At 46.3% G+C, this 23,731-nt stretch overlaps 1 protein-coding gene across 5 annotated transcripts in view; it reads left to right on the top strand.

Moving 5' to 3' along the window:
- Window positions 1–23,075, top strand: part of LOC115199061 (dedicator of cytokinesis protein 7-like) — a 48,159-nt gene extending 25,084 nt beyond the window's left edge. For 2 of the 5 annotated variants that reach the window (XM_029761618.1, XM_029761601.1), the window contains exons 14-45: window positions 2,295–2,412; window positions 3,443–3,513; window positions 3,609–3,747; window positions 3,966–4,067; window positions 4,174–4,260; window positions 4,422–4,653; window positions 4,909–5,073; window positions 5,570–5,745; window positions 7,483–7,569; window positions 8,163–8,258; window positions 8,511–8,651; window positions 8,883–8,996; window positions 9,386–9,556; window positions 9,721–9,860; window positions 9,983–10,152; window positions 10,629–10,777; window positions 11,201–11,383; window positions 11,525–11,651; window positions 11,750–11,831; window positions 11,992–12,223; window positions 12,322–12,474; window positions 12,850–13,109; window positions 13,542–13,734; window positions 15,458–15,601; window positions 15,830–15,976; window positions 18,953–19,078; window positions 19,223–19,312; window positions 19,481–19,717; window positions 19,898–20,041; window positions 20,143–20,249; window positions 20,429–20,608; window positions 21,545–23,075. In XM_029761618.1, coding sequence (XP_029617478.1) covers window positions 2,295–2,412; window positions 3,443–3,513; window positions 3,609–3,747; window positions 3,966–4,067; window positions 4,174–4,260; window positions 4,422–4,653; window positions 4,909–5,073; window positions 5,570–5,745; window positions 7,483–7,569; window positions 8,163–8,258; window positions 8,511–8,651; window positions 8,883–8,996; window positions 9,386–9,556; window positions 9,721–9,860; window positions 9,983–10,152; window positions 10,629–10,777; window positions 11,201–11,383; window positions 11,525–11,651; window positions 11,750–11,831; window positions 11,992–12,223; window positions 12,322–12,474; window positions 12,850–13,109; window positions 13,542–13,734; window positions 15,458–15,601; window positions 15,830–15,976; window positions 18,953–19,078; window positions 19,223–19,312; window positions 19,481–19,717; window positions 19,898–20,041; window positions 20,143–20,249; window positions 20,429–20,608; window positions 21,545–21,587 — 4,606 coding nt within the window. In that variant the 3' untranslated portion in view covers window positions 21,588–23,075. Of the gene's footprint in view, window positions 1–2,294; window positions 2,413–3,442; window positions 3,514–3,608; window positions 3,748–3,965; window positions 4,068–4,173; window positions 4,261–4,421; window positions 4,654–4,908; window positions 5,074–5,569; window positions 5,746–6,746; window positions 6,849–7,482; window positions 7,570–8,162; window positions 8,259–8,510; window positions 8,652–8,882; window positions 8,997–9,385; window positions 9,557–9,720; window positions 9,861–9,982; window positions 10,153–10,628; window positions 10,778–11,200; window positions 11,384–11,524; window positions 11,652–11,749; window positions 11,832–11,991; window positions 12,224–12,321; window positions 12,475–12,849; window positions 13,110–13,541; window positions 13,735–15,457; window positions 15,602–15,829; window positions 15,977–18,952; window positions 19,079–19,222; window positions 19,313–19,480; window positions 19,718–19,897; window positions 20,042–20,142; window positions 20,250–20,428; window positions 20,609–21,544 lie in introns of all 5 variants that reach the window. The other 3 variants (XM_029761594.1, XM_029761585.1, XM_029761607.1) reach the window with 2 other exon arrangements.
- The last annotated feature ends 656 nt before the right edge of the window (window positions 23,076–23,731 follow it).

The raw sequence follows: 23,731 nt of genomic DNA, 5'->3' as shown, positions 1-23,731 counted from the left end.
TGGAGTGAAATCCACAAATGGATCATCATTTTAGAAGCTTAACCCTCTACCAATTGATGACACTGTCAGAGTTAGTTTGAGGTGTTTGACTGGGTGTGTTTTCTCCAGTAAATAGATACATCTAATCTACACCTGACAGAGTAGCTAAGGTGCAAGATTGAAGTTCTACTGAATAAAAAGCCTCTGCACACTTAGATCTATGCACATTTCAGTAATTTAATTGGCAAGTATCCGTTCACAGTATACCTTCGTCAGAGCAGGACGAGTAATGTTTCCTCACCTGTATCTGTCCTAGCACCTTTCTCATCTGTCTTTCCTTCTCTGCGGCCTGGCCTGCGTCCTGGCCCAGCCTCTCCAGCCTTTCCTCTTGTCTCCTCAGCGACCTCTCGATCCGAGCGAACTTGGCATCGGTGCTCTCGTAGACGTGGTGGAGGGTCTCGCTGAACTGCAGCACGCCGTACATCAGCACGTTCATGTCATCAATGGGGGCAGCCTGGTTGTTCTTCTGGGCCTTCAGGACGGGGCTGGCTGGGATCCCTGCTAAACACATGGCCATACACAGCAGGCAGAGTAGTGTGGCCCTCATCCTGACCTGAGGACAGAGGCTATATAGAGAGATTATTTATTTGTCTCTTCAGAGGGACTATCGACTCGAAATCTCGTGAGAATCGCGCTGTGCCCCTTCCTATGCCTGTTTGTCTTAAAGCTTTGTTAAGGGTGGTGTTACTCCTCAGTTGTCGTTAAAAAGGTACCTTGTCTCAGCTGTATGTCTAAGTGCCTCAGGTCTATAGTATCTTTTTCGTCTCACCTCGGATATCAGTAATGACAGGACTCTTTTATATCGGGTGTTCAAAATGACTGTGAAACATTAGCTCAGTCGTGGTCCAATCAGAGATCAGCTCTGTGGCCTTAGTCAGGCTGACCTTGGCATTCATCCCAACCTCTGGAGTAACTCTGTCAGGCCTCCAGGTGTCAAGTACACATGACCTACATTAACATCAGCTGAGCCTCTGTTTGTCCTGGTAGATATGGACCAGGGCCTGGTTGCATAAAACATCTCAAGTTTAACTTTAAGTCAGATTCACAAAACATTTTAAGGTGAATTTCTCTCTTAAATTAAGTGAAAAAGTTAGTGGTGCCCATGAGGTCCCTTAAGTGCTTCATTCAGTATGGATATCAATGTAAACAGAATTTGTGAAGGTGAAGGTTTTCCTCTGCCCTGGTTGCAGAAGGAAAACATCAACCAGCTAGCTAGCTACTTAGCTAAACAATGGAAGGTGCACAATCAACGGCTACAAAGCCAGCTGGCTCGTTAGCTACCTACTCTGTAAGTTAGCTTGACATTTTAGAAAGTAATAGAAACAAGTTGAGAAAAAAGTAACTAAAAGAAACGTGTTTCATTATCTTCTGAATCAATTTGTTTCTCTTGTCTTGAATGTATAAGTTTTATTTTGCTATTTCCCAAAATAAATGCTCTTTGACAAGACCTTCAGTCAGTAAATCAGGTCGTCTCCATGGTAACCACATAGTTTGAAGGCATGTATAGCAGAAAAATTATCTTAAAACCCATTAAGTACCATTAAGTATGCCCTTACCTATGGGAAACGTTTGAGGGGCTCTATGCAGCGCCATTCAACAATTATCTTAGGTAAGAGAACATTATTCCTTAAGGTAAATCCTTTAGAGAAACACTTGTTTTATGCCACCAGGCACAGTATTAAATTGGGCTGACCATCAGACCATGACAATATGTCACACTGCTCTGTGTTGTTTGTGAGTGTGTGTGTGTGTGTGTGGATACTAGATAGATTAACAATGTTCTTGCTAAGTAAATGACATTTTGGATTGGAATGTACTGGTATGCTCTGAAGTTCTTTCACGTGTTTGACTTGGACAGGAGTTGAAGGTCACTCACACCCTGATAGGTCACACATGCTTCCTCGAAACACATGGTTTCTCTCTCCCAATCCTTCTCACTTTATAGGCCTAATTGTTAAGATTTCTTTTTTGATTTCTTATACATCTGCAGCAATGACCTAATTACTACCCTCTAATTTAGGCTAGATATTCAGTTTTTGTGCCAGAAATGTGGTAAGTAGTCACATGCCAGATAGAATTGATTTGACCATGTTCGCTGTGGTGGGTGCGTGCGTTAGTAGGATATGTTGGCAGGCAGCCGCAGCGTGTAGGCTAGCTGAGCTGAAACTAGAGGGCAATGGGTTGTATTAGGGAATTCAAATCCACTGCCATTTCTTTCTTCTCCCTCATCTTGTCCTCCTCCTCTCTGCTTCCAGGAACCTGCTCTATATTTACCCCCAGAGCCTGAACTTCAGCAGTCGTCAGGGCTCAGTCAGGAACATTGCTGTCAAGGTGCAGTTCATGGCAGGAGAGGATCCCAGTCTGGCCATGCCGGTGAGTGATTGGTGGACTGGTGAAGCAGGCCAATCGCAAAACAGGAAACCTCTACAGATTTGTAACGCAGTGCTCTCAGAACAATGGCGTCCCCCTCACAAAGAAAAAGCCTGATGCTGTGAAATAGGATGTGCCCCACAAGAGTAGGTCACTCTACAAGAATGTCTAGTGTGTTGAACTGAGTTGGGGGTAGGCAACCCTAGTTCCTGGTTTTTGGAAACGGACAAGCTTTTTGATGGTTAAAACAAACTGAAGGAGGGTTTTACTGCAGAATTAACTTCCTGTCTGAAAGCTGTGGTGTTGTTCAGTGCAGTGGATTCTTAATCCGATTGGAGCCTTTAGGACACATCCTAATCTAATCTGGGACCTTGGCAACAATGTCCTAATCCATTGAAGGAGCCCTGTGGAGACTTCTAAACAACTATTGGACATATTCCCAGTCCATAAGATGTGAAAAACTGTCAAATCCAATTAATGATGTTTAGAAACCAGCTAATTTTAAATTACCTAATTTGGAAGACTTCCAACTGTAATGCTGAAGAACCGTAGGTTACATTTCATTTAGTATGACGTGTTATTTACATAGTTAGCAGTTCTGAGAATGATTCTGGTAAATTCCTTTATGGACATACAGAGTTACAAAACATTAGGCCATGACAGACTGACCAGGTGAATGCTTTGATCCCTTATTGATGTCAATTGTGAAATCCACAGTGTAGATGAAGGGGAGAAGACAGGTTAAATGAGGATTTTTAGGCTTTGAGACAGTTGAGACATGGATTGTGTATGTGTGCCATTCAGTGGGTGAATGGACAAGACAAAAGATTTAAGTGCCTTTGAACGGAGTATAGTAGCAGGTGCCAGGCACTGGTTTGAGTGTGTCAAGAACTGCAACGCTGTTGGGTTTTTCACACTCAACAGTTTCCCTTGTGTATCAAGAATGCTCTGAGGGCAAAAGGTGGTGCAGGGGGGGAGGTGTTTTGTGCAAGGGCATAGATCCAATAAAAACTGTCTCCTCTCATCATAATAGGTGATCTTTGGGAAATCCAGCTGTGCTGAGTTCTTTACAGAGGCTTATTCACCCGTCATCTACCATGACAAGTAAGAGCCTGTTCCCTTCCACACCTTTCCTGTTACACTCCTCTCATCCTCTCATTTCCTCTCTCACCTATCTCTCTCTCTCTCTCTGTCCTCAGGTCTCCAGAGTTCTATGAGGAGGTGAAGATGAAGATTCCAGCCAACCTGACAGACAACCACCACCTCCTGTTCACCTTCTACCACATCAGCTGTCAGCCCAAACAGAACACGCCCCTGGAGACGCCCGTGGGGTACACCGTGAGTACGCTTCACTAGGACCCGGAGGTTTTCCCACTTACCTGACCAGGGAAAACTATGGACCCAAGTTAGGGTGCTTCCCTACCCATTACATACCTCCGTTACAAGCTACTAATATTTAGGCCTTTGAAACACTAAAAGTGTCATCAGTGATTGGCTGTGCCTTTCTTTATTTATGTGTGATGTAATAATGTGCATTCAATTGTCTGTGTCCACAGTGGATTCCTCTGATGCAACATGGCCGCCTACGGACCGGTTCCTTCAGTCTGCCGGTCTCTGTGGAGAAACCCCCACCCAGCTACTCCGTCCTCACCCCTGACGTAAGTGTGCGAGCACATGCATGCTTAGTGCTCATAAACTCGTGAGTTTGTATGCGTAGTCTGTGTGTAGCTGAGTTTTGATGTAGGTAATGTGTGTGTATTGCAGGTGCAGCTTCCAGGCATGAAGTGGGTGGATAATCACAAGCAGGTGTTCAATGTGGAGGTGACAGCTGCCTCCTCAGTTCACACTCAGGTAACTCTCTTTCTCTCTCTCGCTCGCTCTCTCACTTCTCTCCTCTCTCTCTCTCACTTCTCTCCTCTCTCTTTACTTTCTCTAATACTCTAAATTATCAGAGTTGTAAATTAAATGTAAATTAACTGAATTTACCCCCCCAATGTGACTTTGTCTCTTAGGACCCCCACCTGGATAAGTTCTTCACTCTGTGTTACGTCCTGAAGGAGTACTCGTTCCCATTCCGTCTGAAGGACTGTATCATCACTGAGGCCAACGTGGAGGGTGAGCTGAAGGCCAGCATGACGGGCCTGCGGGGGGCGCTACTCGACACCTGCGTCCGCTTCCTCCACCAGCTGCTCTCCAAACTCATCCTGCTCATCGTCCACCCGCCCGTCATTGCAGGACAGATCGGTGAGTGGCCTGGCCGACTTTACAGAGGGCGGCCATCTTAGATTGACTCATCCCTCATGGCCCTTTCAAGATCCTCATCTCTCCCGCAGAAACACTCCTGGTCAAATAGTTCTCCCAGATCTAGGATACATTTTTCAAATAATTTACGTCTACGCTCGATTGAGCTTGCCATGTACAATGGAATAAATGGAACAGTCCCAAAAGTGCAAACCCATGTGTGATCTCTGCCTCTTTATCCCCATTCCCATCTCTCAGTGAACCTGGGCCGTGCAGCGTTCGAGGCCATGTCCCTGCTGGTCAACCAGATCCATAAGAACCTGGAGGGGAACCAGGACCAGCATGGCAGGAACAACCTGCTGGCCTCCTACATCCACTACTGCTTCCACCTGCCCACTGCCGAGCGTGCCATGCCCCCTACTGGTGAGGAATGGAACAGCAGACACTGAAGATTCACTATATCTCCACGCCAGCTGTAGTGATGTAGTCCTAATGCTTTCAAGGAAGAGTATTTGAATCTATCCATGTCTCTGATGTGCTTGGGTGTGATTCATTTAACCTTGTGGAGAATTCTCACTCGGGCCTCCATGGTGGCGCAGTGGTCTAAGACGCTGCATCGCAGTGTTTGCTGTGCCACCAGAGATTCTGGGTTCGAGCCCAGGCTCTGTCGCAGCCGGCCGCGACCGGGAGGTCCATGGGGCGACGCACAATTGGCCCAGCGTCGTCCGGGTTAGGGAGGGTTTGGCCGGCAGGGATGTCCTTGTCTCATCGCGCACTAGCGGCTCCTGTAGTGGGCCGGGCCCAGTGCACGCTGACATCCAACCCGGAAGCCAAAAAAAGAGAGAATTCTCACTCAACTACTACAATGAGCATAAGTGTGTCTTTTGGTATCAGTGCCCTCCTCTTCTCCCTGACCCAGGGGGGGCCACCCCGGCCTACGAGCTGCCCATCCAGTATGCCACGTTGTCCAGGGCAACGGCCCGCCCCAGCACCCTGCACCTGGCCTGCTCCAAGAGCATCAGTAACTCCAACCCTGACCTGGCCAGCACCCCCACATCACCTGACGAGGAAGTGCAGAGGATCATCGCCAGCAAGGTCAGTTCTACCTCCAATACAAATCAAATGGTATTGAATTGAGATCTCTCATTGGTTCCTCTCCGGTAATACAGCTATCTTAGACATTGCCTCTTTCCTGTCTAGGCACTGTAAATACAACCTGTTCTGTCCTCTGTCCTGTCTAGGTACTGTAAATACAACCTGTCCTGTCTAGGTACTGTAAATACAACCTGTCCTGTCTAGGTACTGTAAATACAACCTGTCCTGTCTAGGCACTGTAAATACAACCTGTCCTGTCTAGGCACTGTAAATACAACCTGTCCTGTCTAGGCACTGTAAATACAACCTGTCCTGTCTAGGCACTGTAAATACAACCTGTCCTGTCTAGGCACTGTAAATACAACCTGTCCTGTCTAGGCACTGTAAATACAACCTGTCCTGTCTAGGCACTGTAAATACAACCTATCCTGTCCTGTCTAGGCACTGTAAATACAACCTGTTCTGTTTCTCCTCTAGTTGGGGAAGTAAAGGCACTATGTGACGAACTCCTGAATATGTTATCTGTGTGCTTATGATAGTGTTGCTGCCTCTTCCAGTCTAAACATAGACACTTACTCAAATTGGGGTTAAATGGCATTCTGGCTGTTTAAATGTACGCTGAATGTCTGTCCGACGTGTTTCCTGTGAATAAACATACAATCAGACTCCCCTCGTCCTCCTGTAGTGACGCTCCAGTGTCGTATCTTGATGTGCATGTCTGTGATTCCTGTCTGTCTGTGCCAATGGTTGGTTGATTCCACCGCTGTTGTCAATTATGCAATCTTGTGGTGTGCCTTTGTCTGTCTGTCCCTCTGTGTTCTATTCCTTGCTATTCCCCTCCTCCCCCCTCCCCTCTCTCTCCCTCTTTTCCTTCCTTCTCCTCCCTGTCTAATTTGACCCTTGTCTCCACCCCTCCCTAACCTTCCTTCGCTCCCTCTCTCCCCCCATGGCCTGTGGCTGCCTGTGTGTTGGTGTGGTGGCTGATGTGATATGGTGTTCAGGGGATAGACCGCTCCCACTCCTGGGTAAACTCTGCTTATGCCCCCGGGGGCTCCAGAGCTGTGCTACGCCGGGATACCAACTTCACCTGCGAGCTCAAGCAGGTGCCAACAACCCTCCTTCCCTACCTTCAACTACCTACCTACCCCTCCACCATGGGTGCCGGTTCATTCAGTAACGAGAATTGTTCAGAACGTTGCAGAGAGAAATATAATGACTAGAGCGGACGTGGTTCCCTATTCTACACGAGCCAACGGCGTCTGTTCTACCCGATACATTTCTATCTGAACATTCTGTAACGTTTTGGCCTCCGGAACAAACCCCATGTTCACCCCGTACCCAACAACACCCTCCTCGCTGCCCTGCCCTCCTCCACTCCTATGTGGCTGTGTGTTTGTCTACGCTCCGTTTTGTCAGCTGTCTGTCTATCTGTCTTGTCATTGGTCTGTTCCTTTTCCCCTCCTTGGCTTAGCTCGACTCAGCCTCGTTATTCACAATTCTGCTTTTCACTAGGATCACATTTCATCCTATCAACCGCGTGGGAAATCTAAACGTCACCTGGCACTAACGTCAGTTCTAGCCAAGCTAGTCAACTGAGTCCAGGAAGTCCTCGAGCCATCCATCACGTTTCTTAGATTTTTCCTTCATCTTTTTCCACCTTGCTCACTCCTGCTCTTTGTCCTCACTCCCGCTCTTTGTCTTCATCACTGTGTTTCCATCGCTCCACCACTCTGTCAGGCAAGTGATCGTGGCTGCAATCGCATGTCTGCCTTTGTGGACAGCGCCACCTTCTGTTCAGCTCCAACAAGACAGATTGCCAAGAAGGTACCGTTGTCATACACTGTCTAAAGCACTATATTAACACCCTTGTCCATCCTCATCCATTCTGTGTTTGTCAGCATGTGTAACACACACACACAGGTGCTTATCACTTCATACTGTAAGTGTGTGTGTGTGTGTGTGTGTGTGTGTGTGTGTGTGTGTGTGTGTGTGTGTGTGTGAGATAAGTCATTGTTTAATGCATCAGCTTTTGAATGTTGACACAGTCATCAAAGCCAGGTATGAGTAAAGTTTGTTATCTGCGATCTCCCAGAATAAGCCTACATTATAAGACCTGTCTAGAGTCTCGTGTTCCTCTAATGCTACCGACAGGATTCATCACGTTAGTGTTCTACAATAATCCTGTTGTTAGCGCAGTAGTATCTTTTCTCACGGTGTGTCTGTTAGCAGACAGACAGCCCGACCTTTTTATGAGAGATTGTATGGTACTAGTGTTAGCTCGGTATTTTCACACGTTCACATTTTTACCTGGGTATTTCAGCTAGCTTTTCCTGCCTTAGCCTCTGTGTTGCTAACGGTGGTGTACTGCACTCAGAGTGTTTCTCTCTGACCCTGTGCCTGTTTACTTCCTGGTGTAGCTGCTCCATGAGGAGCTGGCTCTACAGTGGGTGGTGAGCACCAGCACAGTGAGGGAGGCAGCACTGCAACAGGCCTGGTTCTTCTTCCAACTCATGGTACGTATCTGAATGATGAGGATGATGACGGTTGCGTCTGTATGGCATCTTTCATGAGATCTTGATCTCACTCACTCGTCCTCATCACACAGGCCGTTTATGGATTTCCGTAAATCGAGAAACAGTTGGTCGAATTTCTCATTTAGAGAAAAGCGTGAAGGAATATGATGTTTTACATAGCCAGTGTTCATTTGAAGAATTAGATACAATCCGTGATCCCTCTTTTCCTCCCTCCCTCTCCTCCTCTCCCAGACGAAGAGCATGTCCCACCACCTGTTCCTGTCCTCCCGGATAGACCTTCCCAGACGCCAGCGCTTCCCAGACCGCTTTGTGGATGACATCGCTGCTCTAGTGGGTGCTATCAGTGCTGATGTAGCAGGGCGATACCACAAGGTACAGTGGCCACAACCCAAGGGCCATTAGAACGGAATTGCAGGACATAGGAGTCACGTTTCCCTTTTTTTAGAGAATACAAAGTATACCTTCTATTAACCCTTCCCATATTCTCTAATCACAGACTTTCTCTCCCTCCTCTCTCTATCCCTCTCCCTCCCTCTCTCTCTCTCGCTCCATCTTGTTCTTGCTGCCTCCTTTTCTCTCCCTCCCTCTCTGTCTCTCTCTCAGGATGTGGAGCTTGTGGAGAGGTTGAACAGCAGTCTGGCCTTCTTCCTGAATGACCTGCTGTCTCTCATGGACCGTGGCTTTGTCTTCAACCTCATCCGCTCCTACTACAAACAGGTACACACACACACACACACACACACACACACACACACACACACACACACACACACACACACACACACACACACACAGGTCCTGTTATTTGCTCCAACGATAAACACAGACACCCACTCACCCACTCTCAGACAGTGAGTGTCTGGTTGTACTACAGACAGGCACGTATGAACATGCATACAGACAGTGTCACTATTCTGCCACAATACAAGCCAGTATTTACACCCACTGTCAGTCATCAACGGAGTCATCACAAATGACAAACACACATGACATCATTTGCTTTTACTGCAACCAGTCCCTGAATACATTGTCTTACACATACCTGAACCGTGTGTGTGTGTGTGTGTGTGTGTGTGTGTGTGTGTGTGTGTGTGTGTGTGAGTCAGATTGCCAACAAGTTCCACACAGCCCAGAACCCCAGCTCTCTGACTGCTCTGAGAATGGACTTCACCCGCATCGTGTGCAGCCATGAGCACTACGTCACCCTCAACCTACCCTGCTCCACCCTCAGCCCTCCCGCCTCGCCCTCCCCCTCCACCTCCTCCACCACCTCCCAGGTAACTCCACTGGACTGGAGGCTCCATTCATTACTAGGCAACACAGTGATCTTGACCAAGGTTCAACTTTGTCATCCGCGGACATCTGTAGTAATACTCTTGCTAGAAAGTCCTTCCTCTCCCTCCTCTCACCATCCACCCATCCGTCTCCCTCCGTCTCTCAGGGTTCAGCGTTCTCCAGTATGCACCAGGACCAGGGTGTGGCCAGTATGTTTGAGCTCTCTGTCCCCTTCAGACAGCAACACTTCCTGTCTGGCCTGCTACTGACTGAACTATCCCTCATTATGGAGCCTGATGGGGAGGGGTGAGGAGGTTTCTCACACACACACACACACACACACACACACACACACACACACACACACACACACACACACACACATCTAGACATACACGGCACGTACTGACTCATTCACTCTTCCCCAGGGTGTTTTTCCTGCATAAGAAGGCCATCAGTGCAGTCCACTCTCTGATGTGCAGTCATGATGCGGACCCTCGCTACACGGACCCCCAGGTGCGAACCCACATCGCCCAGCTCTACCTGCCCCTCATCCCCATCGTCATGGACACCCTGCCCCAGCTCCATGACTTCACAGGTGAGAAGGACACTCTGTAGGTCAGGGGTCGGCAACAGGCTGACCGCGTGCCAAAAACGGACAGCAAGTTTTTTGGGGTTGTAAAAAAAGACTGTCAAATCATCAGGAATTAATTTAGGAAGTCTGTTCCCAATTATTCCCACAAATAAAAAAGAGATATGTCTCAATGTAATCAAGGTATGAAATTATTGTTATTCTCAAATACAATCTGTTTTTGGGCTTAGTTGTGGTCAATTTGCAGTGTACAAATTATTATAATAATGTTATGGCCCCCCCAACCATCCGCTCCGACAAAAATCGTCCTGCTGCCTGATCTAGTTGCCTACATCTGCTCTAGGTTAACCAGTATCATCATCTTCTCTGACCATGTGGCATTGTGTTTAAACCCTGATTGGAGGTGGTAGATTGCATGCTAGTCAGTTATTCTGGCTTAGGTTGATAGAATCAGCAGTATGCTTTGTTCCTGTGTTTGTCAGACACTTCTGCCGCCCGGGGCCGCCACGCCCCCGCTATGCAAGACGACGGGGACCCAGACAACGGAACTATCAGTCAGTCTGTCGCCATGGCAATTGCTGGCTCCCCGCTGCCGCATGCCAAAGCCCCCAACTTCACCATGCCCACGGTGGTGAGTAATGAGACACCATCAGCCCCCCTCTGCTGTGTGGAGCTTACTGCCTCAGGCTTTCATATCTCAGGCATTTTTAGTAACTCCAGTAACCCTGGGAACGATTGAACTTATTATCCCCCTCCCTCTGTTATTAAGATCCTTTGTAGTCCACTTCCACACTAAGGAACAGTACCAGCATGGGGCAAATCCACAACACCAGAGGGGGTACAGCATGCCTTCTAATGACAGCCTCCATATTGAACGACCCCTCTCTACCTGTAGATGGCTCACTGCTCATGAGCTCCTCTGACTCTCTTTCTCATCCACATAGTTTGGAAAGTGACAGTTTGGAAAGTGACATAGTTTGGAAAGTGACATAGTTTCAAAGTGACTTCAGGGAAAAACTCCTAGCCCTAATGTAGGCGTTCATCTCTCTCCCAGGCTGGTCGTCAGTGCAGCTCTCTGTCGGCAGAGTGCAGTAGGACTCTGCTGGTGTCTTTCCTGTGGGTTCTGAAGAACGCAGACGCTGCTCTGCTGGAGAGCTGGGTGTCAGACCTCTCTGTGATGCAGATCAACAGGCTGCTAGACCTGCTGCACCTCTCGGTGTCCTGCTTCGAGTACAAGGTAGGCACCACTCCTGTCCCCCCTCACTGATCAGACCGCTGTACCTCTCGTCCTTCACCTATTACCCCTGTTGGACTCTCCGACCTGAATACGTCCTATTATAGCTGTTCTGACTGCTCCATCTCTGATTGGTTGTCCCAGGGGAAGAAGGCTCTGGAGCGTATCAACAGCCTGACGTTTAAGAAGTCTCAGGACATGAAGGCTCGTCTAGAGGAGGCCATACTGGGAACCATCGGAGCCCGACAGGAGATGGTCCGTCGCTGCAGAGGTACCAGCACCGGATGGGCCATCATAGTTTGACATTTTCTACATGCAATGTTCCTTTGTGGTTGTTACAAGTGTCCGTATTTTTTATTTGTTTTTCAGAGCGGAGTCCGTATGGCAATGAGAACGTCAGATGGAGGAAGAACGTCACTCACTGGAGACAGAACACAGACAGAGTCGACAAGTAGGTCCCCGCCATGTGCACAGATTAATGCCGAGGTAGACCGTCGTCATCAACGGTCTGTGTTCAGTATTTGTGTAGGCACGTTGTATAGTGAAATTTGTATGGAGTTGTGTGTGTGTGTGTGTGTGTCTGAGGGACTGTAAACCCTGTTTCGTTGCAGAACTAAAGCGGAGACGGAGCAGGAGTCCGTGGTGGATGGAAACCTGGCCACTGAAGCCTCTCTGGTCGTCCTGGACACGCTGGAGATCATAGTGAAGACGGTGCTGGCGTCGGAGCTGAAGGAGAGTGTTTTGGGCGGGGTGTTGAGAGTCCTCCTCCACAGCATGGCAGGGAGTCAGAGTGCCCTCTTCCTGCAGCACTGCTTCACTACACAGAGGGGACTGGTCTTCAAGGTGTGTGTGTGCGTGTGCGTGCGCCCGTATGTTCGTTACACACAAAGTTACATGTCTTTGTGTGTGTGGATTAAGTGTTGTGTGTCCCGTGTGTGTAGTTCCCAGAGATGCTGTTTGAGGAGGACACAGAGCTGTGTGCTGACCTGTGTCTGCGTCTGCTTCGCCACTGCAGCAGCAGTGTGGGGTCTGTCCGGAGTCAAGCCTCCGCCTCCCTCTACCTGCTGATGAGGCAGAACTTTGAGATCGGCAACGTGAGTCTCACTCATACAGAAGCTTGTCATAGCCTGGAAAGACAAACTGCATTCACACTCCGTTTAACTGTTATGAAGTGAAACAATAGTGAGAGGAAGCATGAATTCAGTTTGGATTTCCAGGCTAAGATCTTCCCACAATAATACAAATCAAATCCAGTATATTTGTCCTATGCGCAGGATACACGTGGTGTATATATTATAATGAAATGCTTACTTGCAGGTTCACCTGTCAACAATACAACAACAATAAGAATAGATATAAAGATGACTCCAGTTCAGTCTCAACACCATCAACTGACATGTTGTGGAATTCTGTATTGGTCACATCCCTTCTGCAGTCTTGAGTATTGACTCATCCTCTCTCTGGTGTAGAACTTTGCTCGGGTGAAGATGCAGGTCACCATGTCCCTGTCCTCCCTGGTGGGGACATCTCAGAACTTCAACGAGGAGCACCTCCGACGTTCCCTAAAAACCATCCTGACCTACGCAGAGGAGGACCTGGAGCTACGGGACTCCCCGTTCCCAGAACAGGTCCAGGATCTGGTCTTCAATCTGCACATGATTCTGACTGACACAGTCAAGATGAAGGAGCACCAGCAGGACCCTGAGATGCTCATTGATCTCATGTACAGGTATTACACATACAACAGCTGTCTCATCGGCACAACCGCTTTCTCTCAAACACATTCATATCCACACACATTCACATCCACAAACTGAGTAAAGAGAAATCCATAGGGGAAGAGGGATACCTAGTCAGTTGTACAACTGATTGCCTTCAACTGAAATGTGTCTTCTGCATTTAACCCAACCCCTCTGAATCAGAGAGGTGCGGGGGGGCTGCCTTAATCGACATCCACGTCTTCAGCGCGTGGGGAACAGTGGGTTAACTGCCTTGCTCAGGGGAAGAACGACAGATTTTTACCTTGTCAGCTCGGGGATTCGACCCAGCAACCTTTCGGGTTACTGGCCCAACGCTCTAACCACTAGGCTATCTGCCACCCCGGCTTGGATTGCGTTAGCTATGTACCGCCCTGATTTTCTGTCTTTCTCCCCCCCCCCAGGATTGCTAAGGGCTACCAGAACTCCCCTGACCTGCGTCTGACGTGGCTGCAGAACATGGCGGGGAAGCACTCGGAGAGAGGGAACCACGCGGAGGCAGCCCACTGCCTGGTGCACAGCGCCGCCCTGGTGGCAGAGTACCTCAACATGCTGGAGGACTGCCGCTACCTGCCCATTGGCTGTGTCACCTTCCAGGTTAGGAGTGTGTGTTTTCCTGTCCATTATAGTATACCTCAAAACCTTAGCTGAGTCTTTTCCTGTCCGTTATAGTATACCTCAAAACCTTAGCTGAGTCTTTTCCTGTCCATTATAGTATACCTCAAAACCTTAGCTGAGTCTTTTCCTGTCCGTTATAGTATACCTCAAAACCTTAGCTGAGTCTTTTCCTGTCCGTTATAGTATACCTCAAAACCTTAGCTGAGTCTTTTCCTGTCCGTTATAGTATACCTCAAAACCTTAGCTGAGTCTTTCCTGTCCGTTATAGTATACCTCAAAACCTTAGCTGAGTCTTTTCCTGTCCGTTATAGTATACCTCAAAACCTTAGCTGAGTCTTTTCCTGTCCGTTATAGTATACCTCAAAACCTTAGCTGAGTCTTTTCCTGTCCGTTATAGTATACCTCAAAACCTTAGCTGAGTCTTTTCCTGTCCGTTATAGTATACCTCAAAACCTTAGCTGAGTCTTTTCCTGTCCGTTATAGTATACCTCAAAACCTTAGCTGAGTCTTTCCTGTCCGTTATAGTATACCTCAAAACCTTAGCTGAGTCTTTTCCTGTCCGTTATAGTATACCTCAAAACCTTAGCTGAGTCTTTTCCTGTCCGTTATAGTATACCTCAAAACCTTAGCTGAGTCTTTTCCTGTCCGTTATAGTATACCTCAAAACCTTAGCTGAGTCTTTTCCTGTCCGTTATAGTATACCTCAAAACCTTAGCTGAGTCTTTTCCTGTCCGTTATAGTATACCTCAAAACCTTAGCTGAGTCTTTTCCTGTCCGTTATAGTATACCTCAAAACCTTAGCTGAGTCTTTTCCTGTCCGTTATAGTATACCTCAAAACCTTAGCTGAGTCTTTTCCTGTCCGTTATAGTATACCTCAAAACCTTAGCTGAGTCTTTTCCTGTCCGTGATAGTATACCTCAAAACCTTAGCTGAGTCTTTTCCTGTCCGTGATAGTATACCTCAAAACCTTAGCTGAGTCTTTTCCTGTCCGTTATAGTATACCTCAAAACCTTAGCTGAGTCTTTTCCTGTCCGTTATAGTATACCTCAAAACCTTAGCTGAGTCTTTTCCTGTCCTTTATAGTATACCTCAAAACCTTAGCTGAGTCTTTTCCTGTCCGTTATAGTATACCTCAAAACCTTAGCTGAGTCTTTTCCTGTCCGTTATAGTATACCTCAAAACCTTAGCTGAGTCTTTTCCTGTCCGTTATAGTATACCTCAAAACCTTAGCTGAGTCTTTTCCTGTCCGTTATAGTATACCTCAAAACCTTAGCTGAGTCTTTTCCTGTCCGTTATAGTATACCTCAAAACCTTAGCTGAGTCTTTTCCTGTCCGTTATAGTATACCTCAAAACCTTAGCTGAGTCTTTTCCTGTCCGTTATAGTATACCTCAAAACCTTAGCTGAGTCTTTTCCTGTCCGTTATAGTATACCTCAAAACCTTAGCTGAGTCTTTTCCTGTCCGTTATAGTATACCTCAAAACCTTAGCTGAGTCTTTTCCTGTCCGTTATAGTATACCTCAAAACCTTAGCTGAGTCTTTTCCTGTCCGTTATAGTATACCTCAAAACCTTAGCTGAGTCTTTTCCTGTCCGTTATAGTATACCTCAAAACCTTAGCTGAGTCTTTTCCTGTCCGTTATAGTATACCTCAAAACCTTAGCTGAGTCTTTTCCTGACTGCTATGTCCCTTACCTGCTGTAGCACATCTCGTCTAATGTTCTGGAGGAGTCAGCGGTGTCTGATGACATCCTGTCCCCGGAGGAGGAGGGTATCTGTGCGGGGAAGTACTTCAGCGAGTTGGGGCTGGTGGGGCTGCTGGAGCAAGCTGCAACCTCCTTCCACATGGTATTACTCAGATTGTTTTTACATTGAGATTTCCTTAAATACGTGATGGCTAACTTTTTAATCTCTCTTTGAGTGGATGCCCTACACAGCATCAGATTGCCTTACCACCTCGTAAATAGTCAGAGCTGTATGTTCACATAGAGAAAGCCAGGTTTTTGTAATGTATATATGAATTGTAGTGTGCTGTAGGTAGACTTCTCACTGTTTCATACTGTATCTCCCCTGCAGGCTTTCATGTACGAGGCCATCAACGAGGTGTATAAGATCCTGCTCCCGGTCCACGAGGCCAACAGAGACTTCAAGAAGCTGGCTACTGTCCATGGAAAGTTGCAGGACGCCTTTAACAAAATCTACAACCAGAGTTCTGGATGGGAGGTAAAGTAAATTAAATATGTTGTTTGTTTGTGTAACTTAACGGACTTTGAGTTTATTTAAGCAGTAATGCACGCGGGGGTGTGGTATATGGTCAATATACCACGGCTAGGCTGTTCTTAGCCTCGACGCAAAGCGGAGTGCCTGGATACAGCCCTTAGCCGTGGTAAATTGGCCATATACCACAAACTCCGAGGTGCATTATTGCTATTATAAACTGGTTACCAATGTAATTAAAGCAGTAAAAATATATGTTTTGTCATAGCCATGGTATTCGGTCTGATATACCACGGCTGTCAACCAATCAGCATTTCAGGGCTCAAACCACCCAGTTTATAAATGCATTTAAACAATAATATTTGATTTCTCTTTCCCGTGGTTTCCCTGCCTTTCCTGTCCTTTCTGGATGATGTTTCCTAACTGGTGAGTGAAATGTAATAAAACTCTCCCCAACACTCAGACCACAGTATTGCATTCACACTTTCACACACTTAACCAACACATAGTTGTGTAAAACAGTTGCACAAGATCGACTGGCTCCAACTCTCTGAGGTCTATTTACTGGTTGCTGTGGTAGCATATGGTTTCAATGTTTTGACTAGGGCTTTAAATAAAAAAAATCATTGGTAGCACTGATGTTCCCGGGGAAGGGTACCAAAAAAGTTCTCCAGCATTGAAGTTCTAAAAGAACACAGTGGCTCCATCATTCTTAAATGGAAGAAGTTTGGAGCCACCAAGACTCTTCCTATAGCTGGCCACCCGGCCAAACTGAGTAATCGGGGGAGAAGGGCCTTGGTCAGGGAGGTGACCAAGAACCCGATGGTCACTCTTACAGAGTTCCTCTGTGGAGATGGGAGAACCTTCCAGAAGGACAACCATCTCTGCAGCACACCACTTTATTGTAGAGTGGCCAGATGGAAGCCACTCCTCAGTAAAAGGCACATAACAGCCCACTTGGAGTTTGCCAAAAGGCACCTAAAGACTCTCAGGCCATGAGAAACAAGATTCTATGGTCTGATGAAACCAAGATTGAACTCTTTGGCCTGAATGCCAAGCATCACGTCTGGGAGAAACCTGGCACCCTCCCTATGGTGAAGTATGGTGGTGGCAGCATCATGCCGTGGGGATGTTTTTCAGCTGCAGGGACTGGGGGAGAGATCCTTGATGAAAACCTGCTCTAGAGCGCTCAGGACCTCAGAATGGGGTGAAGGTTCACCTTCCAACAGGACAACGACCCTAAGCACACAGCCAAGACAACGCAGGAGTGGCTTCGGGACAAGCCTATGAATGTCCTTGAGTGGCCCAGCCAGAGCTCGGACTTGAACCCAATTGAACATCTCTGGACAGACCTGAAAATAACTGTGCAGCGACATTCCCCATCCAACCTGACAGAGCTTGCGAGGATCTGCAAAGAAGAATGGGAGAAACTCCCCTAATACAGCTGTGCTTATCTTGTAACGTCTTACCCAAGAAGTATCAAGGCTGTAATCGCTGCCAAAGGTGCTTCAACAAAGTACTGAGTAAATGGTCTGAATACTTATGTAAATGTCATATTTCCTTTATTTTTTATATATATATATATAATATATATATATATATAATTTAGCAACAATTTCTAAAACTCTTTTTTTGCTTTGTCATTATGGGGTATTGTATGTAGATTTGAGGGGAAAAAACGATTTAATCAATTTTAGAATAAGGCTGTAACGTAACAAAATGTGGAAAAAGTTAAGGGGTATGAATACTTTACGAAGGCACTCCCAAATTAAAACTCCAAGTCGCACAGCAAAATATGATGTCGCATATGGAGCCCTGGTTGTAACATGTCAATTTAGGACAACTTAGACCAATGTAACATGTCAATTTAGGACAGCTTAGACCAATGTAACATGTCAATTTAGGACAACTTAGACCAATGTAACATGTCAATTTAGGACAGTTTAGACCAATGTAACATGTCAATTTAGGACAACTTAGACCAATGTAACATGTCAATTTAGGACAACTTAGACCAATGTAACATGTCAATTTAGGACAGTTTAGACCAATGTAACATGTCAATTTAGGACAACTTAGACCAATGTAACATGTCAATTTAGGACAACTTAGACCAATGTAACATGTCAATTTAGAACAGCTTAGACCAATGTAACATGTCAATTTAGGACAACTTAGACCAATGTAACATGTCAATTTAGGACAGTTTAGACCAATGTAACATGTCAATTTAGGACAGCTTAGACCAATGTAACATGTCAATTTAGGACAGTTTAGACCAATGTAACATGTCAATTTAGGACAGTTTAGACCAATGTAACATGTCAATTTAGGGCAGCTTAGACCAATGTAACATGTCAATTTAGGACAGTTTAGACCAATGTAACATGTCAATTTAGGACAGTTTAGACCAATGTAACATGTCAATTTAGGGCAGCTTAGACCAATGTAACATGTCAATTTAGGACAACTTAGACCAATGTAACATGTCAATTTAGGACAGCTTAGACCAATGTAACATGTCAATTTAGGACAGCTTAGACCAATGTAACATGTCAATTTAGGACAGCTTAGACCAATGTAACATGTCAATTTAGGACAGCTTAGACCAATGTAACATGTCAATTTAGGACAGCTTAGACCAATGTAACATGTCAATTTAGGACAGCTTAGACCAATGTAACATGTCAATTTAGGACAGCTTAGACCAATGTAACATGTCAATTTAGGACAGCTTAGACCAATGTAACATGTCAATTTAGGACAGCTTAGACCAATGTAACATGTCAATTTAGGACAGCTTAGACCAATGTAACATGTCAATTTAGGACAACTTAGACCAATGTAACATGTCAATTTAGGACAGTTTAGACCAATGTAACATGTCAATTTAGGGCAGCTTAGACTAAGTGACTGAAAGTAATCTCTGTATTCTGTTTTCCTATTCTTCCCCCTCCCCCCCCCTCTCTCTGTAGTGTGTAGAGGATGTTTGGGACCTACTTCCGGGTGGGCTTCTACGGCTGTCGCTTTGGGGACCTGGATGAGCAGGAGTTTGTGTACAAGGAGCCCTCTATCACCAAGCTGGCTGAGATCTCCTACAGACTAGAGGTACGGTCTGAGGAGAATGTTAATAATCATTTATATAGCACCCAAAGACATCAGTGATCCTTTCTGTAACTCGCTGGATCATTGCAGAGTTGTGTGTTATAAGCTGATACCAGTCTTTTGAATGTCTCTCTACATCTTGTTCAGGAGTTCTATGCTGAGCGGTTTGGAGATGATGTGGTGGAGATTATCAAGGACTCCAACCATGTGGACAAGAACAAGCTGGACCCCAATAAGGTAAAAGGCCCAAAGTCCCAGAAAGAGAAACGACTGAAGGTTTGTGTTGCGGTTTTTACACGGGGACGTGAGGAATGACCCCGTAGTACTGATCTATGTGTTGTATATCTGCGTGGCTCTCAGGCCTACCTCCAGTGCTTATAGATGTGTTGTATGTCTGCCTGTCAGGCCTACCTCCAGATCACCTACGTGGAGCCCTTCTTCGACACGTACGAGCTGAAGGAGAGGATCACCTACTTCGACAAGAACTACAACCTGCGCACCTTCATGTACTGCACCCCCTTCACCCTGGACGGGCGCGCCCACGGGGACCTGCACGAGCAGTACAAACGCAAGTCCATCCTCACCACGTCCCACGCTTTCCCCTACATCAAGACACGCGTCAACGTCATCCACAAAGAGGAGGTGGGTCACTGTGTACATGTCTGACTGTAGTGTGAGACATGGTGAGCACTGTGAACAGTGAAAGGATTTATATTTAGCAGTGTTTTTCCAGGTGCTCATAGAGCTTTACTGTACATAACATTAATCCACTAGCAGTGAAGCAGTGCTCATGATCATGTTGCTGTCCCCTCTCCTCTCCAGATCATCCTGGTGCCCATGGAGGTGGCTATAGAGGACATGCAGAAGAAGACCCAGGAGCTGGCCTTCGCTACCCACCAGGAGCCTGCCGACGCCAAGATGCTGCAGATGGTGCTGCAGGGCTCTGTAGGCACCACTGTCAACCAGGTACTGTGTGTGTGTGTTGTGTAATATCCCTTTGTGTGTTTGACATGCTGGAGTGTGTACGTAACACTCTCTCTCTCTCTCTGTCTGTCTCTGGTGTGCAGGGCCCTCTGGAGGTGGCCCAGGTCTTTCTCTCTGACATTCCTGATGACCCCAAGCTGTACCGTCATCACAACAAGCTACGCCTCTGCTTTAAAGACTTCACTAAGAGGTGATGACACCTTCCAAAGCCTGTACATGGACTATACAGTCTGACACACACACACGGTTCAATAACCCAGTGAACAGACTTTGACTCCCCGTGTGTGTGTGTGTGTGTGTGTGTGTGTGTGTGTGTGTGTGTGTGTGTGTGTGTGTGTGTGTGTGTGTGTGTTCCTTCCTCTCCTGCAGGTGTGAGGATGCCCTGAGGAAGAACAAGACTCTGATTGGTCCAGACCAGAAAGAGTACCACAAGGAAATGGAGAGGAACTACAATAAGCTGAAAGAGTCTCTGGGACCTCTCATCACCCGCAAGATCCCCCAGCTCTACAGAACACTGCCGGCTGCAGGGCTTCAGTCTGCTACACAAAGGTTACAAATCAAATCTTATTGGTCACGTGCACATATTTAGCAGATGTTATTGCGGGTGTAGCGAAATGCTTGTGTTCCTAGCTCTGACAGTGCAGTAGGATCTAACAATTCACAACAATACACACAAGTCTAAAAGTCAAAGAATGGAATTAAGAAATATGTAAATATTAGGACGAGCAATGTCGGAGTGAATAGAATACAGTATATACATATGAAATGAGTAAAGCATTATGTTAACATTATTAAAGTGACTAGTGTTCCATTATTCAAGTGGCCAGTGATTCCATGTCTATGTACAAGTAACTGGATTCACACACTTATGAACATGCATGGACACACACACTCATAATACACAGACACACTGCGCACACACACACACACACACACACACACACACACACACACACACACACAATATGAGCGCATCCAGCTCTACAGAGCACTGACATCTACAGCCTACACAATAGTAACTCGACACCATCTCTCACACACACACCGATGCAAACACACACGCTGTGAGCTAATCCATTTGAACACCCCACTGCCAGCCTCTGCTTTGAAAAACACCGTAGAAACTCAACACTTTACATACGCGTAGTCACACGAACATGCATCACACCCCACTGAGTACCACTGGTAGGACCCCTTCATCCACACACAATGCAGCTGCTGCTTCAATCAGCTCAGCACATCTGTTTTGGAAAGTGTCCGCACATTGTTGGTTGGTTTTGACTGGGTGTTTTTGGAGCCAGCTGCTTGTCTTATGTGAGAGCTGGAGGATTTGTAATCACAGCCAGATACAGCCACACCTGCCAGAACACAAAATGACGTACACCATACCAGCAATTACGAGGCTCCTTCATCCACACATTGCAAAAACCCTCGTCCAGATAGCAACATTTTAATCTGTCTTTTGATCTTTTTATGTCTTCACAGGAATTCCTTCAGTAGGTCCAGTCTCCGCCGGGGGGACTGTTGAAGCACAGCAGACCTCGTCAACAGAGAAGAAACCGAGAGCTTGAGACATTCTCTTGATTTCAACTGGTCTGTCTGTCTGTCTGTCTGTCTGGCTGTCTGTCTGTCTGTCTGTCTCCCCCACCCCTTCACACACCAACAGTCTATCCTCAACACTCACACAATCCTCCTCCATCTCCCTAGCTTGTTATTCCACCCCCCCCCCCCCCCCCAGTGTCAGGCAACACCACCTCTCTCCCGCCTCACTCACTCATTTCTTGTCTTCCTCTCCTGCTCTGCTCTACCTCCCCCCATTCTCTCTGTCTCTCACACTCCTATAGGAAAAGCTCCCTCTGTTTATACTGGAAGTTTATCTGCACTGTAAACATAGTCTTTTGGACCATCTCTCTTTGTCCTGGGCATTTACAGAGACCAGCTTTCAGGAGGAGTCTCTCTGCATTGAGGAGGACCCAGAATGATGCCTCTCCCTCACTGTTCATCTCAGTTTAAATGTAGCTTTTCCTCAACTTGAGAATCCAAAACAGCTCCTAGGCGCTTCCCTAATTGTGTGTTTGTTTTGGGCCACGTTTGAATGTGTGCGCTTGGAAGTTTGTGTTTGAGTGTGTTTCTTGCCCCGACTGCACAGGATATAGGCTTCTTTCCATTTGCTTGTGTATGTGTCATGTTTGCTGTGGATGGGCCTGGGTGGTTACACTGTGTGGTTTAGCAGGCCTGTTTCGTGGCCTTAGTGAATTTGTGTGTGATTATTTTTTTGGTGGGGGACCAGTTGCTGCCAGACGTAGTCATTAAATGTTCCCAGGGAGTCGTTCTGTAACCAACGATCCTCATACCAAATAACTGACATTCTTTCACTACTGACTTCTCCCTTTCATACACCCTGTATCAGGACAGGAATTCATTATGAAGAAGTATGACATTTTGATCATTAGAGGCCCGTCTGCTCTAGATGAACATACAATGGACACATTGTAGGTTGGAGAGATGGGGCTTTAGGAAGAGAGGGAGCCTTACATGTGGTCTCTGGTGACACTGTGAAATGTTATTTTTACTGCACTGACCAAAAACACTGTCGCATCACTGATGTTCACATGGTAAGCACTGCCAGACTGCCAGTGACATTCTCTCTCTTCTCTCTCTCTCTCTTCTCTCTCTCTCTCTTCTCTCTCGCTCTCTCTCCCTCTGTGCTGACAAACACTCCACATGTTCTGGAATGAATCTTCAACCTTGTGGTTGGTGGAAACACATAATGTAGGTATTTTTAACTACTGTATTGGACTGTGTCTCCTCTATTGTATTGCACTATACTGTATTCACACTGCCGCACCTACGTACCACTGTCTGTAACTACTGTATTTCCTCTGTTTATTGTATTTTCACGAGGCTTGTCTAAAACTGCGTTTTTACCAGTCAGGAAAATAACTACTTTTTTTATTTATTCACTTTTCTTCTTTTTTTTGTACTGCTTTGTATTAAAATGTTCTCTCAATCTTAACAGTCTGCTTTCATCAGTGCTGATTTAATATACAATGTATTGGGAAAGTATTCAGACCCCTTGACTTTTTCCACCATTTGTTACGTTACAGCCTTGTTCTAAAATAGATTAAATAGTTTTTTCCCCCCTTATCAACCTACACACAACACCTCATAATGACAAAGAAAAAAATGGTTTTGATACATTTTTGCAAATTTATCAAATAAAAAACCCTGGAAATATGAGATTTACAAAAGTATTCAGACCCTTTACTCAGTACTTTGTTGAAGCACCTTTGGCAGCAATTACAGCCTCAAGTCTTGGGTATGACGATATAAGCTTGGCACACCTGTATTGCAGATCTATGCAGATCCTCTCAAGCTCTGTCAGGTTGGATGGGGAGCGTTGCTGCACAGCTATTATCAGGTCTCTCCAGAGATGTTCGATCGGGTTCAAATCCGGGCTCTGGCTGGGCCACTCAAGGACATTGAGACTTGTCCCGACGCCACCCTTGCGTTGTCCTGTTGGAAGGTGAACCCTCGCCCCAGTCTGATGTCCTGAGTGCTCTGAAGCAGGTTTTCATCAAGAATCTCTCTGTACTTTTCTCCATTCATCTTTCCCTCGATCCTGACTAGTCTCCCAGTCCCTGCCGCTGAAAAACATCCCCACAGCATGAT

Source organism: Salmo trutta, chromosome 1 (genome assembly GCF_901001165.1).
Source record: "Salmo trutta chromosome 1, fSalTru1.1, whole genome shotgun sequence".
Classification (NCBI taxonomy): domain Eukaryota; kingdom Metazoa; phylum Chordata; class Actinopteri; order Salmoniformes; family Salmonidae; genus Salmo; species Salmo trutta.
The sequence above is the reverse complement of the archived record's forward strand: the minus strand, read 5'-3'. Positions and strand labels throughout refer to the sequence as shown.